The 14132-nt window shown below is 57.3% G+C and overlaps 5 protein-coding genes across 5 annotated transcripts; 2 read left to right on the forward strand and 3 right to left on the reverse strand.

Annotated features, from left to right (window-relative positions):
• Positions 1–1975: 1975 nt before the first annotated feature.
• On the forward strand, positions 1976–3768 carry J3D65DRAFT_277021 (uncharacterized protein). The gene has a single exon (XM_066795023.1). The coding sequence runs from the start codon at positions 2204–2206 to the stop codon at positions 3476–3478; it is 1275 nt and encodes a 424-aa protein (XP_066656621.1). The 5' UTR covers positions 1976–2203; the 3' UTR covers positions 3479–3768.
• On the reverse strand, positions 3768–5527 carry J3D65DRAFT_276985 (transaldolase). Its single transcript, XM_066795022.1, has 2 exons — positions 4959–5527; positions 3768–4876 (listed from the first exon to the last, which is right to left on the reverse strand). Exons 1-2 carry the CDS (start codon positions 5220–5222, stop codon positions 4058–4060), a joined length of 1083 nt encoding a protein of 360 aa, XP_066656622.1. The 5' UTR covers positions 5223–5527; the 3' UTR covers positions 3768–4057.
• A 1156-nt stretch (positions 5528–6683) lies between these two features.
• On the reverse strand, positions 6684–9655 carry J3D65DRAFT_601444 (RNA polymerase I-specific transcription initiation factor Rrn7; the record flags this gene model as incomplete). The annotated part of the gene is made up of 8 exons (XM_066798039.1): positions 6684–6770; positions 6867–6977; positions 7082–7370; positions 7864–8047; positions 8105–9122; positions 9194–9303; positions 9377–9473; positions 9542–9655. 8 exons carry the CDS (start codon positions 9653–9655, stop codon positions 6684–6686), a joined length of 2010 nt encoding a protein of 669 aa, XP_066656623.1.
• Positions 9656–9715: 60 nt separating this feature from the next.
• J3D65DRAFT_618364 (translation protein SH3-like domain-containing protein) lies at positions 9716–10907 on the reverse strand. Its single transcript, XM_066799641.1, has 4 exons — positions 10778–10907; positions 10392–10658; positions 10204–10336; positions 9716–10148 (listed from the first exon to the last, which is right to left on the reverse strand). Exons 1-4 carry the CDS (start codon positions 10793–10795, stop codon positions 10078–10080), a joined length of 489 nt encoding a protein of 162 aa, XP_066656624.1. The 5' UTR covers positions 10796–10907; the 3' UTR covers positions 9716–10077.
• On the forward strand, positions 10908–13285 carry J3D65DRAFT_656986 (Sac2 family protein; the record flags this gene model as incomplete). The annotated part of the gene is made up of 4 exons (XM_066802511.1): positions 10908–11573; positions 11623–11669; positions 11715–12065; positions 12110–13285. Exons 1-4 carry the CDS (start codon positions 11090–11092, stop codon positions 13283–13285), a joined length of 2058 nt encoding a protein of 685 aa, XP_066656625.1. The 5' UTR covers positions 10908–11089.
• Positions 13286–14132: the final 847 nt, after the last annotated feature.

Here is a 14132-nt window from a genome sequence, read left to right on the forward strand (position 1 = left end):
AGAAGGCTCACAAGAAGGAGAAAGGCGCAGATGCTGCCGTTGCTGCCGCGTCTTCTTCTCAAGATGGTGGGAAAGCCTTAGACCCTTCAGTTCCCTCAAGAGACAGTTTCCCGCTGCTCAGTCTACCGCGAGAGCTACGAGATGAGATTTATGACCACAGGTTCGTTTTTGGCGTCATTCGCATCCAATCTGGTCGTTGCGACAAGTCTTGCTACCAAAAAGGCACAATGCCAGACGAGAGCGGCCCCCCGAACTGCCATTTCAGCCTCTCAGCATCGGAGGAATTAGAGTGCGCAGATGCTGAGCTGATTTGCAAAGAACGCTCAACAAGCCCTCCTGTTGCGCTCTTTCGAGCTTGTCGACGAATGCGCGGAGAGGCGGCGCCTGTTCTTTATGCCAAAAACATGTTTTTCTTCGACCAGTGTTGCCACGAGTGCCAAGCTGCGCCGTTCTTCAGCTCTGCCATACCCGGTGCTGTGGTGTTCCTCAAAAAGCTTGGTCAAGACACACTGAAGTGGATTAAGAAAGTCAAAATCATGCTCGGCGTAGATAGCTTCAACGTCTTGCGCGAAGCAGTTTCGAGGCCAGAGATTCAGAAATTTTGGTCACTGATTAACCGAAAGCTTTCACTGGACCAGCTGGCAATCATTCATAGAGGTTGGCCCAAGAACATCCTGAACGGATTATGCTCGTGGGAAACCAAATTTCTGCTTTCCATTCGCGGATCCAAGCGCTTTTCCCTCGAGATCTGGGCTGGTCCGGGAGGTTTAAGTTGGGGAGCTCCCGCTCTTGTCTCCTTTGCTGCACTCGTCAGATCCCGGATACTCAGAAGCAACGGAAATCCCGCGACAACAAATATTGTGGTACACCAACGGCATTTTGTTACGGCTTTTTCTCCGTGGTGGAAGAGAGGTCAGGTCATGTTCAGAAGCAAGCGGCACTTGTTTGTCGTGCGTTGCGACGACGACAACACAGGAAAGTCCTATCTGACGCCCGTCAAACGTCCATCACCACTTTTGGACTTCCGGTGGCAAGCAAGGTCCCTTGTTGAGTACTTCGCAACGGGTGGCGTAGAAATCCCATATCTGCGCCCACCAACATACGAGGAATTCAGAAGGGACAAACTCAAAGTAATGTATCACTATGGCATACTTCTCACTCTGTACGAGCCACGCATATTCGAGGACTACAAAGACGATGACGACGGTGAAAACGACAGTCTTCATGAGGTCGACGTGAGCCGCGAGAGCCTGGACATGTCCAGCCTTCCAAAAGTACGTGAGCTTTTGGAAATGTGCAAACCGTAAGTTATTCTCCTTGTTAAGCCTCCAATGTTTTTTTTCGTATGGACTGGTTGCACTTGTCGACGCGTAGAAGAAAGAAAATGGAGTACTGACGGGTGGGTAGGACGGCGCAAGAAGGAGGACGGCGACGACGACGCAGAAATTGAAAGTGAGGACAAGGAGGAGGGTGAAGACAGCGACAAGGAGTCTCAAATCGACTGAATGGATCTTGGCAGTGAGCCAGCATTTCGCTCGTCCTATTGCGCATATCATTGAATGGGAATCGCAGAACAGGCTGTTCACGTAATTCTGGGTGGCAGTGCGGAATTTTGAAGTCCTGGGAAGTCTGAAGTCCTTGCAATAGCGTTTCCTTTCCAAGATGTTCGCATGCTCTATCGTGTCCATCTCTGTCTTGCTGGTGCATGACCAAAAATGCGATGTTTGAGTGACAGAAGCCTGAACCTCATCCCAAAGTCTGTCCAACTGTGTTGTGGAGCGATTTCAAGTCAAGTTGAGAAAAAGGCTGCGGAAGGCTTGACGAATAGGTGAGTGCAATATTCGACAGGATGCCAGCAGGGCAGAGATCTTACCGTCAAGGACTTGGGCGTGGTGTCCAAAGAGGCGACTGCCCAATGCAGCTTAGTGTGGGCGTGGACGTGACTGCCTTTTCGACGCGTCTGCCAACTCTTGCCCTCTTTTCTTCTCAACCTCTCCTCCTCCTCTCCTCTCCACCTCTCCACCTCTCCAACCCTCCAGCTCTCAACCTCTCTCCCTCCGAGCTCTCACTGTTCAACTTCAACTTCTGCTCCTCTCCATTTACCATCGACCTCGCAACCTTGCAGCCTCTCGCCAAATCACAACACCAGTGACTTCTGATCTCCTCGACCCCACCTCCAAGGACACCCAGCTCTCGGCCCTCCATGCAAGCGACTTCGTCCGGTCGGAAAAGGAAGGGCGGAGGAAGTCGGCCAAGGCGCTCTGCTCCTGCCAAGCGATACTTTCCCCTCCTCAAACTCCCACGAGAACTGCAAGACCAGATCTACGAGCATGCGCTGGTTGTCGAAGTCCTGAGGATCCACCCCGTCTCGCACTTTGATGAAGAAGAAGAACTAAGCTTTTACGATAAGAAAGATCGAGAATTGGCACCGCGCAGGCCCATCCACAAGCGCAGTACCTACCTGATCGACCATCCAGACTTCAGATTAGAGAACTCCTACGAATACGTTGACTTAGACCCGCCCGCGGTCAGCATCTTCCAGACCTGCCGCCAGGTCTACCGCGAGAGCGCGTGCATCTTCTACTCGAAGAATGTCTTCTTCTTTGATGACAAACACCGCGACGAATTTGGCAGCGGTTGCACCAGGTCTTTGAGATCAGCAGTCGCATTTTTCAGAGATAGACCCACCTGTGCCATGAACTGGATCAAGAGCATCAAGATCAAACTACGCATTGCTGCTCGCGAAGAGGGCACTGATCTTTTTGGGGGCTACTTTGACCAATGGTCCGAGGAGGACCTTGACGAGTTCAGCTTCCTTGTTCAAAAAACTTTGCCGGCTCTGGAGCACTTTTCCGTCATGGTCAAAGGCTGGCCACCAGATGTGCGTATGGGGAGGGTCCGACAAGAGCATCCCAAGGACCGCGACGTAACAGAATATGGCATGCTGTTGCTGCTGCCCAAGGTCAAGCGCTTCTCGATGGAGATCTTGGCTGGCATCGGCCATGGCCACTCTGAGGATCCTGGCCGACTTGTTGCTTTTGCTGCCTTCATTCGATCGCATCTTTTGAAAGGAGGCGAGGACTTGGGAACATCTAGAATTACCGTGCACAAGCGACACTGGATGAAACCAGTCCGTCCAGTGGACGATCCACAGTCCATCGTCTACAACAGAACGTCCGACCGACTGTTCGTTGCTCGTTGCGACGACGACGAATCTGGCAAGTCCTTTTTGAAGCCTGTCGAGCACCCGTCGTCTTTCCGAACCAGTAAAAACCACTGGGATCAAGTCATGGGGGTTGGCTTGCAATTTCGACCCGAACATTTTGATCTGGAATATTCGCTGCGGACAAAGGTCGGAAAGGCCGACGAATATCCTGACTATGCTGAAAGCGACGACGGCGAAACCGATAGTCTCAAAGATGTTGATTTGAGCGGCTACAACCTGGAGCCTAATGATGATGGGTCAGTCCCTGAATGATGAGCGGAATGAGCTTGAAGAGCAACGATGCAGCCAGAATGCAGAGATTGTGAGCAAAGAGAGGCGGATGAGGAAGAACCGAACATGATGCTGGAAACGAAAAGCTTTCAGAGGGCAGGCGCCCTGTGAAATTCTCAGAGCTGCGAGAGACTTGCTCACGTGGCCTTTTCATGACGAGGCGGAATCACGACAAAACATGTTACTCTCCATAGTTAACAACAGAAAGGAAGGGATGACAAGGGCAGATGGGGTTGTTGCAAATGGATTACTCTAGGGAAATATGTGGTCAGGAAGTTGCTCAGGAGAACAGGCTACGGGATACTTGCTTACATGTCTTGCAAAAGGATAGAGCTTAATGTGAGGATTGACATCAAGTGAGTTTGCTACCCTGATTCAATGGCTTTGGCAGCGCGGATTGAAGCGAGATAGAAAGTGCAAAGGGCGAGTGTCATATTGAGGCTGGACATGGAGTTAAATCCAGAGACCAAGCAAGTCTTTCAGCGAGGTAGATTTCCATTGCCACAGACGCCTCTTATGTACTCTGCCCTATCTTCTCCGATGTCGTCTACTTGCTCGCCACTACGCAACCTCCTCCAACGCCTTCTTAATCCTCGCCTCCAACTGATCCTGAAACTCGACAAAGACGCGAATCGAATGGTCCAACTTCTCCTTCTCGCGCCCGCCATTGGCGGCTGCGAAGTCGCGCTCGAAGCCCTCTTTATCGTCTAGATAATCCAGCGGCTTCTCCCACGAATCGCTCACGCCATTCACTCCATCCGCGTCACTCGTCGCAGCCTCCTCGTCACCCGGCTGATACGGCGTGGCCGCCGCCTCCCTCAGCAGCCCCGGCGCCACCGTCAAATGCTCCACGCCCAAGCGCACCAGCGCCGTACACTCGCCCACGCTCCCCAGACTGGCCGGCAAAACCGCCGGCTTCCCGCGCGCGCCGACAGCATCGTAGTACGCCAGGGCGCGGCGCACCTCTTGCATAGCCAGCGCGCGCTCGCGCGCGGCCTGCGCGCTGCCGGCGAAGCCGGGCTCGAAGTGCAGCTGCAGGCTGTTGACGTAGGGGGCGACGTAGGCGCAGCGGACGCGGGCGGCGAGGGCGGCCTGCGGCAGGGCGAACAGCGTGGTCGCGAGGGTGGTGAGGTTGTGGGGGGGCTGGTGGAGGTGGTGGGCGGCGAGGAGGCCAGCGTGCGTGCTGGGGATTTTGAGACACAGGCGGTCGATGGCGATGGAGGGGGGCGCGGGCTGGATGGGGGAGAGGGAGTGGAAGAGGGAGACGAGGCGGAGGGCGGAGGTTGTTGTGGCGCTTGTGGAGTGTGCGGCGGCGGGGTCGGTTTGCAGGTGCACGCGGTGCGTGAGGTGCGGGAGCATGGTGTGCGCGAGGAGGACGGTCTGCGCGGTGGTTTGGCGTCAGTCAATTGATTGCCGTGTCGTTCTACTTCCTCCCGCTCCCTCTCATCCTCCATGTGCTTACCGCAATCTCACCCCCCAGCTTCTCAACCGGCACATCGCCCCACTCGCCCTTCTCCTTCAACCCCCGCGCCAGCCGCGCCGCCTTGAGCACCAGCTCGCGGTGCTCGTGCCGCGCCAGCTCCAGCGCCGCGATGGCTTGGTTCGACGTGCAGTCGACGAAGGGGCCCAGGTCGGCCGCGACGCTGACGTCCAGCGTGTCGCAGTCGATGGACGTGGCCGTGCTGCGCCAGTAGTCGAGCAGCGTCTGCGGTGCGCTGGTCGCCATGGTGGTGGTGGTGGTGGTGGTGGTGGCCGTGGTGTGTGGTTCTGTCGGCGGAGGGTCGAGGGATTGACGGATGGATGGATGGATGGCGGCGCGGAGATGCGGGCGTGAATGATGCGAGACGCAATTGACGACGGGAGAGCGCAGCAGCCGCGAGTCAAGCAGTCAAGAGTCTCGTAGAGGTACAGGTAGGTAGGTATTCACATTCCACAACCTCCAATCCACCTCCCAGGCCAGCCCTCCATATATAAAAGAGCGGCAGGGCACCCCACAAAACCCCTCGCTCTCTCCTCCTCTTCCCTTCCCCACGCCACGCGACGCGCTCCGATTTTCCCATTCGACATCGCCACGCCTGCCGGAGCGCGCGATGTGGAAGCTTTCCCGCAGCGACGACTGACGTCGGACGCTTTGCGGATGGATGGCACCGGCGCTAGAGTTGCCGCGTTGGGAAGGAGGGGCTGGCTGCTGCGCTGCGGTGCGTTGGTGTGGAGAAAGTTGGCCGAGGGCAGTTCTGGCGAGGTGAGCGACCCGCGCGTTATGTCAGCCGGGACAGTGGGGACTCGGATGGGATGGGATGCCGAGGGGACGGCGAGGATGGCGATGACCGATGACTGATGACTTCGGCGGGATGTGCGCGCCTAGCTTTTGTTGGTTTGGTTGGTCTCCTGTTGGTTTTCGGTGTTGGCGTGAGCATTTGGTTGAAGATGGGATGGGAAGACTGGTGGTATCCGTTGTTTGCGTCAGTTTGCAGTGGATTGGAGGGCCAAGTCGATGAGTTAGAGGCACGTTGGGAGTTGGGCTGTAAAAGCGAAAATGCAGGGGAGATGTATGAGCGACATTTGGAACTTTGCGGAACACACGCTAAGAGGGACATCGGACAGCCTTGACGCAATTCATTCAGAGCAGATGGAGATTCCACGAAGCAGCATTTGCGAATACCTCAACTTGCCATTTGTCGTCACGTGCCGCAGCCGGGTTGAGGAACCAAAGTCGTTTAAGAGACCGGGCCGGAAGCTGAGTCTGCGGGGTCACTAAAATGTTAGGTCCTCGCGGAAAATGCTGCGGGTTGACAGTCGGATCGAAATCGTTGATGGGCGTCGCGATGTGGGATAGGTATGGGCTGACACGCGAATCCATTCCCTACGTACTTCTCAAAGCGACTCCATTTTCTGGCGCGCAACAGGGCCCGCCGTCGGACGATCAAGCAAGTAGGACGACGACCCTCCGCCTTCCTCGCACCGTCTCGCCTAGCAGAAACAGCAAAATCGCCAGACAAGTAACCTGTTCTGGTCTGCAAACGAGGCGCGTGGTTGGGTAGTGGGTGTTTGCTTTCGTGAAATTTTCCATTTCCAGGAGGGATTTATGTGACATCTCTCTTAAAGCAAAACCCAAGCCATATCGAGCGCCGTAAGAAGACCTCCCCATAAGCCCGCTGCCGCCGCCACAATGATGCGAGCGATCCGTCTATTTGAGCTTCTTCTTGGGGCGGAGCTGGTTGGTGTGGCCGCACTTCTTCTTGCGGCAGTTGGTGGCACGCGGGGGAAGACGGGCCTAGACGTTGTCTCTGTTAGTTGTGCTGTTTCTGTTTGTTCCCTGTGGCGTGGGTTTGTGCGGGTTGTGGAGGCGCGGTCGCGGGGAAGAACGTACGTAGCACTTGCGGCAGATCATCTTGTCGCAGTTGTACTTGGAGGCGAGGGCCTTGAGCGAGGGCTCAATGATACCACCACGCAGGCGGAGGACCAGGTGGAGGGTGGACTCCTGCAGGGTGACGCGTTAGCGATCGGGCCAAATTGAGCGGGCCAAAACCTTTCCGGCTCGGTCGAGCGAAAAAGGCCAGCGCGAATACGGCGTCGAGCGCGTACCTTCTGGATGTTGTAGTCGGCGAGGGTGCGGCCGTCCTCGAGCTGCTTGCCGGCGAAGATCAGGCGCTGCTGGTCCGGGGGGATGCCCTCCTTGTCCTGGATCTTGGACTTGACATTGTCGATGGTGTCCGAGGACTCGACCTCGAGGGTGATGGTCTTGCCCGTCAGGGTCTTGACGAAGCTGGAGCGGCGAGAGTCAGTTGGGGGTCGCGTTGCGTTGCGTTGCAGGTTGCGAAGGGTGTTGCGGTGGCGGCGATCGCCGGGCGCTGCTGGAAAACTCACATTTGCACTGCATCACGAAGCAACGTCAGTAAAGGCTTCAACTCATGGCTCGGGGACGTGGTGTGGAGACTCACTCTTTGCTGTTCCGTTAGTGACCTGGTGATGCGGACAGAGGTGTCGTCGGACAGCAAGTCAAAACCTTTGTTGGTGGAGGATTTTCGGCACTTTCGGTGCGGGCAATTAAGCGAGCCTGGCGCGACCACCACCTCACCACCACCTGCAGCTGTTCGTACCTTCAACGACCACAACTCCGCATCACACAACTATTTTCATTTTGGCTTTTGACGACTGCGATTGGAATTGCTGTCTCTGTCTGGTCCCAACGAAAGACTCCCAACGACACATCTGCTCGCACCAGACTGTCCGACAGCATTCGCCGCATGTGTGCTCGACGCAGCGTACGTCATGGCCATGGCAGTCAACCACAAGATTGTTGTCGGAGAAGCCGTCAATCCTCGTCCTCTTCAGCCGCCTCCCTTTTCCTCTCCTTCTCCACCCACCGCTCCAACTTCCTCTCTACGCCAAACACTGCCTTGACCAGGCCATTCAAAGACATGCCCGCCTGCTTAGCAACCGCCTCATAAAACACCTTTGCAGGACCCTCCAGGTCTTGCGGCTGCCGATACCTCTTGTACAAGCTGCCCGGTCTCCAGACTTTCTCGGCGTCTTCAGCGGCCGCGGGCACTGCGTCAAGCGGCGCCATTGCACCCTGCACAGCGCGAATACGGTCATGTTGCGCACCTGCCATTTCCTTCTCATCCGGACCAGGCGGTAGCGGCTCACGTTGCTGGCCGGCCGGCTGCCCCGTGGGAAACATGTTGAACAGCGACTTTCGAAACTCGTTGACGCGCGGCAGGCTCTCGGCGTGCGGGTCGACAAACATGTCCTCGTACCAGTTGAGATAGTCGTCGAGCTCCGTTCCCTCCATGCGCATGACGTCTTTGTCGGCGACCTGGGCGGCTCGCTCGAAATTCAAGCGTCCGGGTGCGGCGGCGCGCATGCCCCCGAGATCGGCGGATGCCTTGGTCCACGCCTCCCAGTCCAGCTTCATGGCGCCCAGGTCGGACGCCGAGTAGGGGTGGCGCTCGACTGCATCCCACGGATACAGCAGCTTGACCGCCACCACGGTCAACGACGCGACTTGCGCCTCTGGAAGGTCTGACAGCCGCAATCGCCGCCGCTCTCCAAAGTCGGGAAAGCAAAAGTCGTAGCCCACCAGCTTGGCCAGGCTCAGCGCTGACGGGTACACCTCGAGCGGCAACGTCAGATCTTTTAGGTACCTGAAAAGCACGAGCGGGTAGTTGAGCGGCGGCAGGCCCATGCCATACACGCGCGCGTACGTGATGGCCAGGTCCATGACGGCCGTCTGCAGTGCATGCGGCGTCAGCAGCGCATTCGGCTCCAGCGCATTACGATGAGTCGGATGCAGGCGGTCGCGCATCTCGGGGGGCAATTGCGCGCTGGCGCGGTAGTAGATCAGCTCGCCATTGGAAGCCCAGGCAAAGATGTCGCCCAGACTGGCCGGCAGGCGCAGCAGCAGCATGGCCAGGTAGATGAGCGGCAGCGTGTCGATGAGCTTGGGCGAGCTGTCCGGCCGGCGGCCGCGGCGCACGAGGCGCGCGTCATGGCCGCCGTGATCAGTGTCGGTGGTTTCGCCCTCAGACTGCGAGCTGAAGACCTGGGACTCCGTGTCCGACGCCACCTCGACTTTTAGCTCGAGCGACTTCAGACGAATTGCCCAGAGGTCGAAGACGATTTGCTGCCAATGACGAGACGACAAGGTTAGTCTGCTTTGTTCGCGCACGCACGAATTGGGTAGTGAATAGATACCTCGAGCTCGGCAGGCAGGCCCTTTGTGTTGATCAGCCAATAGAGCTGCTTCCATAAAATCAATTGGTAGCAATGCAAGTAAAGCTCGAGAGCCTCGCGGCCCGACAGCTCTGCGCAGACTCGTTAGCTGGGGCGGGCGGCGGGTAGGGCTGCAAGGGGAGAGAGGGGTTGGGCGTCACGCACGACCCGAGCCCTGGTCGTCCTTTTCGACCTTGCGCCGCGTCACTCGGCCTTGGGTGTTGAAGTCGTCGTCGTCTTCGGCGCGTTGCGTGCCAAAGCCCTGGCATGCGTCATGTCAGCTCGGGCGCGTTCAGTTGGGCCATGTGGGAATGAATGCGGGGGACCGACGGCATGCTGGTGGCCGTTTTCGCAGTAGGCGTACCCGTCCTCGCCCGTGACATATTTCTTAGACCGGCAGTTTTCGACTCCGCAGCGGTCGGCCTTGAACGTGCTGCTCGACATGTCGGTTGATTACATTGCTGTGGTGTTGTTTGGTGGGTGAAGGAATTGAAGGGTGGTGGACCGTGGCAAAAGTTTTCGCTAGTCATGTCAGGCGCCAACAACACTGACTACAGGTACGGCGGCTCACTGACGCAAAAAGTACAAGAGATGTATTTGTCCGTCACATCGTAATGATTTTGGAAGCGGTATATCTTGATATCGCAGCGTCTTTCCGCTCCATGTTTTCCACGCAATGTACCAATCCCAGAATCCGACCCTTGGTCAGGTGCCGAACAGAGTCATAAAGAAAAAGACAGCTCGTCTGTGGAGCAAGCTACCAGGCAGCTGCAGCCCGCTCTGTGGGGGTCACAGTTGCAGTAAAAGTTGTTTGCCATGCCTGCGGTTCCCATGCTTCTCTTTCCAACATGTCACGGGTCAAGCACTTAGGAGCCCTTGGGAGCCTCCTTGGCGTCAATGGCGGCCTCCTCGCCCATGGAGGTAAGGATGACGACGTCTGGATGCTGGGTCAAAACAGGAGCGCTTGAATTCTGGGCTCGAGCGGGACTTACTGGTGTCCTTGCCGTCCTCGACGAAGAGCTTGTTGATCTTGTCGCCAACCTCGTTCTCGGGGACCTTGACGTCGTCCTTGGTGGCGCCGTCGTCGGACATGAGGGAGAGGAAACCGTCGTCAGTGACGTCGAGCTGTCGAGTGGTGGTTAGCGTGGGCGGCGCGTTGGCGCGTTGGGCTCCGACTTACCAGCTGGTACTCGGAGCGGCGGACGTTGGGGACGTCCATGTTGTGGGTCGAGGGGCAAAGTTCCTCGAGCTTCTTGCCGGTGAAGATGTCGATGGCGACCAAGTGGACCTTGGCGTGGCCGTGCTTGCCGGTCTTGGAGGTGGACATTTCGACAATCTTGCAGGGACGGTTCTTGATGACGACGAAGCCGTTCTTCCTCAGGGCAGAGCACTGCATGGGGAAGGTGAGCGAGGCGCCGGCGTCGGCGCTCTCGAAGGTGTGCTCATGCTGCGAGAGGCATCAGTGGTGAGGTCGTGGTGGTTGGCAGCGGTGCGCCCTCGCGCGACAGCCAGCAGAGCAATCGATAAAAGGTGGGGCAGAGCGGGCTGCGTGTTGGGTGGACGTACCTGGGCGTCGTCGGCCATTGTGTCGAAAGAGAGTCGGGGTAATGCGACGGGGTAGAATGGGGCACCAGAGGCGGGCGGAAAGAGGTGGGTGGTGGATGGAGCGGACGGGTGAGGATGGAGAAAGTTGGGTTGTGCGATTTGCACTCGAGCAGAACGAGGGGAAAAGACCTGAGACCGCCGGGCGGAATAACACTTTTGCCGGCCGCTCATTGGGCCGAGGGCGACAGCTGGGCTGGAGCTCCGCTGGGGGAGAGCTATGGGCACGGCATCAACCTCACCTCGACATCTCCATACGACACAAACACCTCCGTGATGTGGCTCGATCGCCTGTCTGCTCACTCCACCCAACCCTCGCCCTCGCCCTCGTCCACTCCAGTCGCCGCCCGCTCCTTCTCCCCCGCCCCGAACAGACGCCCGTATCTCACTCCCGGCCCGCAGCGCCCCGGCCTAAACCCCCGCTCCTCGTCGCTATCCCTGCTGTCTCCAAACTCGTCATCCTCCAGCTTGCCCTTGGCCGCACGTGCTCCCACTGCCTCCGGCTTGAGGGTCCAGATCAACAGCTCGCCGCCCGCCGACGTCCAGGACCCGTCCAAGGTGCTGGAGGACATCCTCCGTGGTCCTCCCAAGCGCGCCCTGCCCGACGATCAACCCGAAATCCTAGTAGAGAGGCCGGAGGAGGTGGTGGCAGACATTGAATTTGGGGACTTGAGCCTGCAGGCCTTTGCGCAAGGAGAGGTCGGCTATCCCAAGCGCCCGTCTCATGTACATACTCGTAGCACCGAATCCGTTGAAGAATGTATGTTTCTCTTGCCTAGCGCTGTCTGTGATACTCATGCGTCGTGCAGATGGCAAGGCCAAGGACAAATTTGAGGACCTCCACCGATCTGTCGCGGTACGTCTAATGCGCCGCCGCTTCGACTCGTGCTAATTGAACAAGGCATGCGATGAGGTCCTCAAGTCTGTCGAAATGTACTTGCAGGGATTCCAGTCCGACCTAGGGGCCGTGTCGGCAGAGATTCAAATATTACAAGACCGGTCCTCGAGCTTGAACACCAGACTGGAGAATCGGAAGATTGTGGAGAAAATACTCGGTCCGGCTGTTGAAGACATTAGCATCTCACCAGCCGTGGTGCGGAAAATAGCAGAGGGACCGGTCGACGAGGGCTTTTCCAAGGCCTTGCAAGAACTTGAGAAGCGCTCCAAGGCAGTCGAAGCAAAAGCCAAGGGCGGACTCAACGTCAAGGCTTTGGACGATCTCAAGCCGCTGCTAGAGGACCTGACCAACAAGGTTTGTTGCAATAAATCAATGCGGCACAAGCTGACAGACCCAAGGCCGTCGAACGTATACGCGACTACATTGTTGCTCAGATCAAAGCACTGAGATCCCCCAGCATCAATGCGCAAATAATACAGCAGCAGGGCTTCCTCAAATATAAAGAGCTCTACGCATTCCTCGCGCGTCACCAGAAGCAGCTGGCAGAAGAGCTCTGCCGGGCATACATCAACACCATGCGGTGGTACTACCTCCACCACTTCACCCGATACCACGAAGCCCTGCAGAAAATGAAACTGCACGCCATCGACCAGCACGACGCCATGGGCAACGAGGCGGGCGCCAAGCGCGGCAACAGCAAAATGCCAGCCATGCCGCACGAGACGTTCTCCATCGGGCGGCGGCTCGACCTGCTCAAGACATCGACGCACAACGCGCTCACGCTGCACGTCCTCGAGGAAGACAAGGCGACGCACTACCTCGAGCTGCCGTTCCACACCTTCAACCTCGCCCTCATCGACAACGCGTCGTTCGAGTACACGTTCCTGACGTCGTACTTCGCGCCCGCGCAGTCGTACCAGGCCATCAACCGCACGTTTGCGCAAATCTTCGAGCCCACCTTCGCCCTCGGGCAGTCGCTGACGCGCAGCCTCATCGACGCCTCACTCGACGCGCTGGGCATCCTGCTCTGCGTGCGGCTGACGCAGGCCTTCGCCTTCGAGCTGCAGCGCCGCAAGGTGCCCGCCGTCGAGGCCTACACCAACGCCACCAACATGCTGCTGTGGCCGCGCTTCCAGCAGGTCATGGACGCGCACTGCAAGAGCATCGCGGCGCTCACGTCGTCGCTCCCGGGCCGCCCGGCCGCCGGCTCCTCGCTGCTGGCGTCGTCCTCCTCCTCCTCTGCGTCCGCCGCCGCCGCCGCCGACGCCCAGAGCACCGCGCCCGTCGCCCTAACACAACGCTTCGCCAACTTCCTGCACGGCGTGCTGGCGCTCAGCGCCGACGCGGCCGACGACGAGCCGGTATCGCACTCGCTGGTGCGGCTGCGCGCCGAGTACGTCGCGTACCTGGAAAAGCGGGCCAAGGGCATCGGCGAGGCGCGCAAGCGGACGCGGTTCCTGTTCAACAACGCGAGTCTGGTGGGGACGATTCTGGAGGGGACGGGGGGGCGCATGGCGGAGGAGATGCGCGGGTTTTTTGCCGAGGTGAGGGGGCGGTGTGAGGGGGGGTTGTAGGGGGTGTGGTGGGGAGGGTAGGGTATGTAGGCTCATTGCATGTATATATTTAATGGTAGACACGTTTAATGCCACACAACCCCTCTTCCCATTCCCATCCATTCCCATTCTACTTTGGACTCCTTCCATTCCTTAGCCCCCTATCCGTCACACCTTTTCCATCAAACACGCGCCGGCATCACCATCGCAAAATTTGTTCCCAATGACCTAAAAAAAAAAAAAAAAAAAAAAAAATATTTCAAATCTGCATCAAATTTCCCATCTCAGATTTAAGAATCAAGAAAAACTCGGTCTTCGTCTCGTTCTCTCTCTGCTTGAGGAATCCACGTCGTCTGAGAGGAGAGAGAGGAGAGGAGAGAGTTAGACTAACTTTGCAATTCCTCTCTTGTGTGCAAGCAAGTACGTGTAAACATGTACTAACGAACCCCTTACCCCTACGCTCAGTACTACTACTAAAAGTGGCGTTTCCGCTTGTGGAGGTAATAATAGTAGGTGGTTATTGTCAGCAGCGTCTTTCCTTCATTTTCATTTGTTTTTTTCATTTTTTCTTGTTTACGCTCAAATCCACCGTGGAGCGCGTGTGTGAATGATGGTAGGTATGTATGGTTGATTGACTGACTACTGCTAGCGTTGCTGTTGTCGATGTGTTTGGGATGGAAGTAGGATCGTAGGGTAGGTACCAAGTCAATTGTCCTTCAGGTATGTAGCTTTGTTGATGGTAGGTATAACACGAGTAGTAGTAGTAAGTCGTAGGTGCGTAATTCCATTCCGTTCGATTCCAATCCACCCCACCCACCCCAATGCCCTCCATATCGTCTGGTCTGATTCGTCAAAGCGCCCGCCCGCT

The sequence above is a fragment of the Phyllosticta citribraziliensis genome, assembly GCF_038025025.1.
Source record: "Phyllosticta citribraziliensis strain CPC 17464 chromosome Unknown J3D65scaffold_4, whole genome shotgun sequence".
Classification (NCBI taxonomy): Eukaryota; Fungi; Ascomycota; class Dothideomycetes; order Botryosphaeriales; family Phyllostictaceae; genus Phyllosticta; species Phyllosticta citribraziliensis.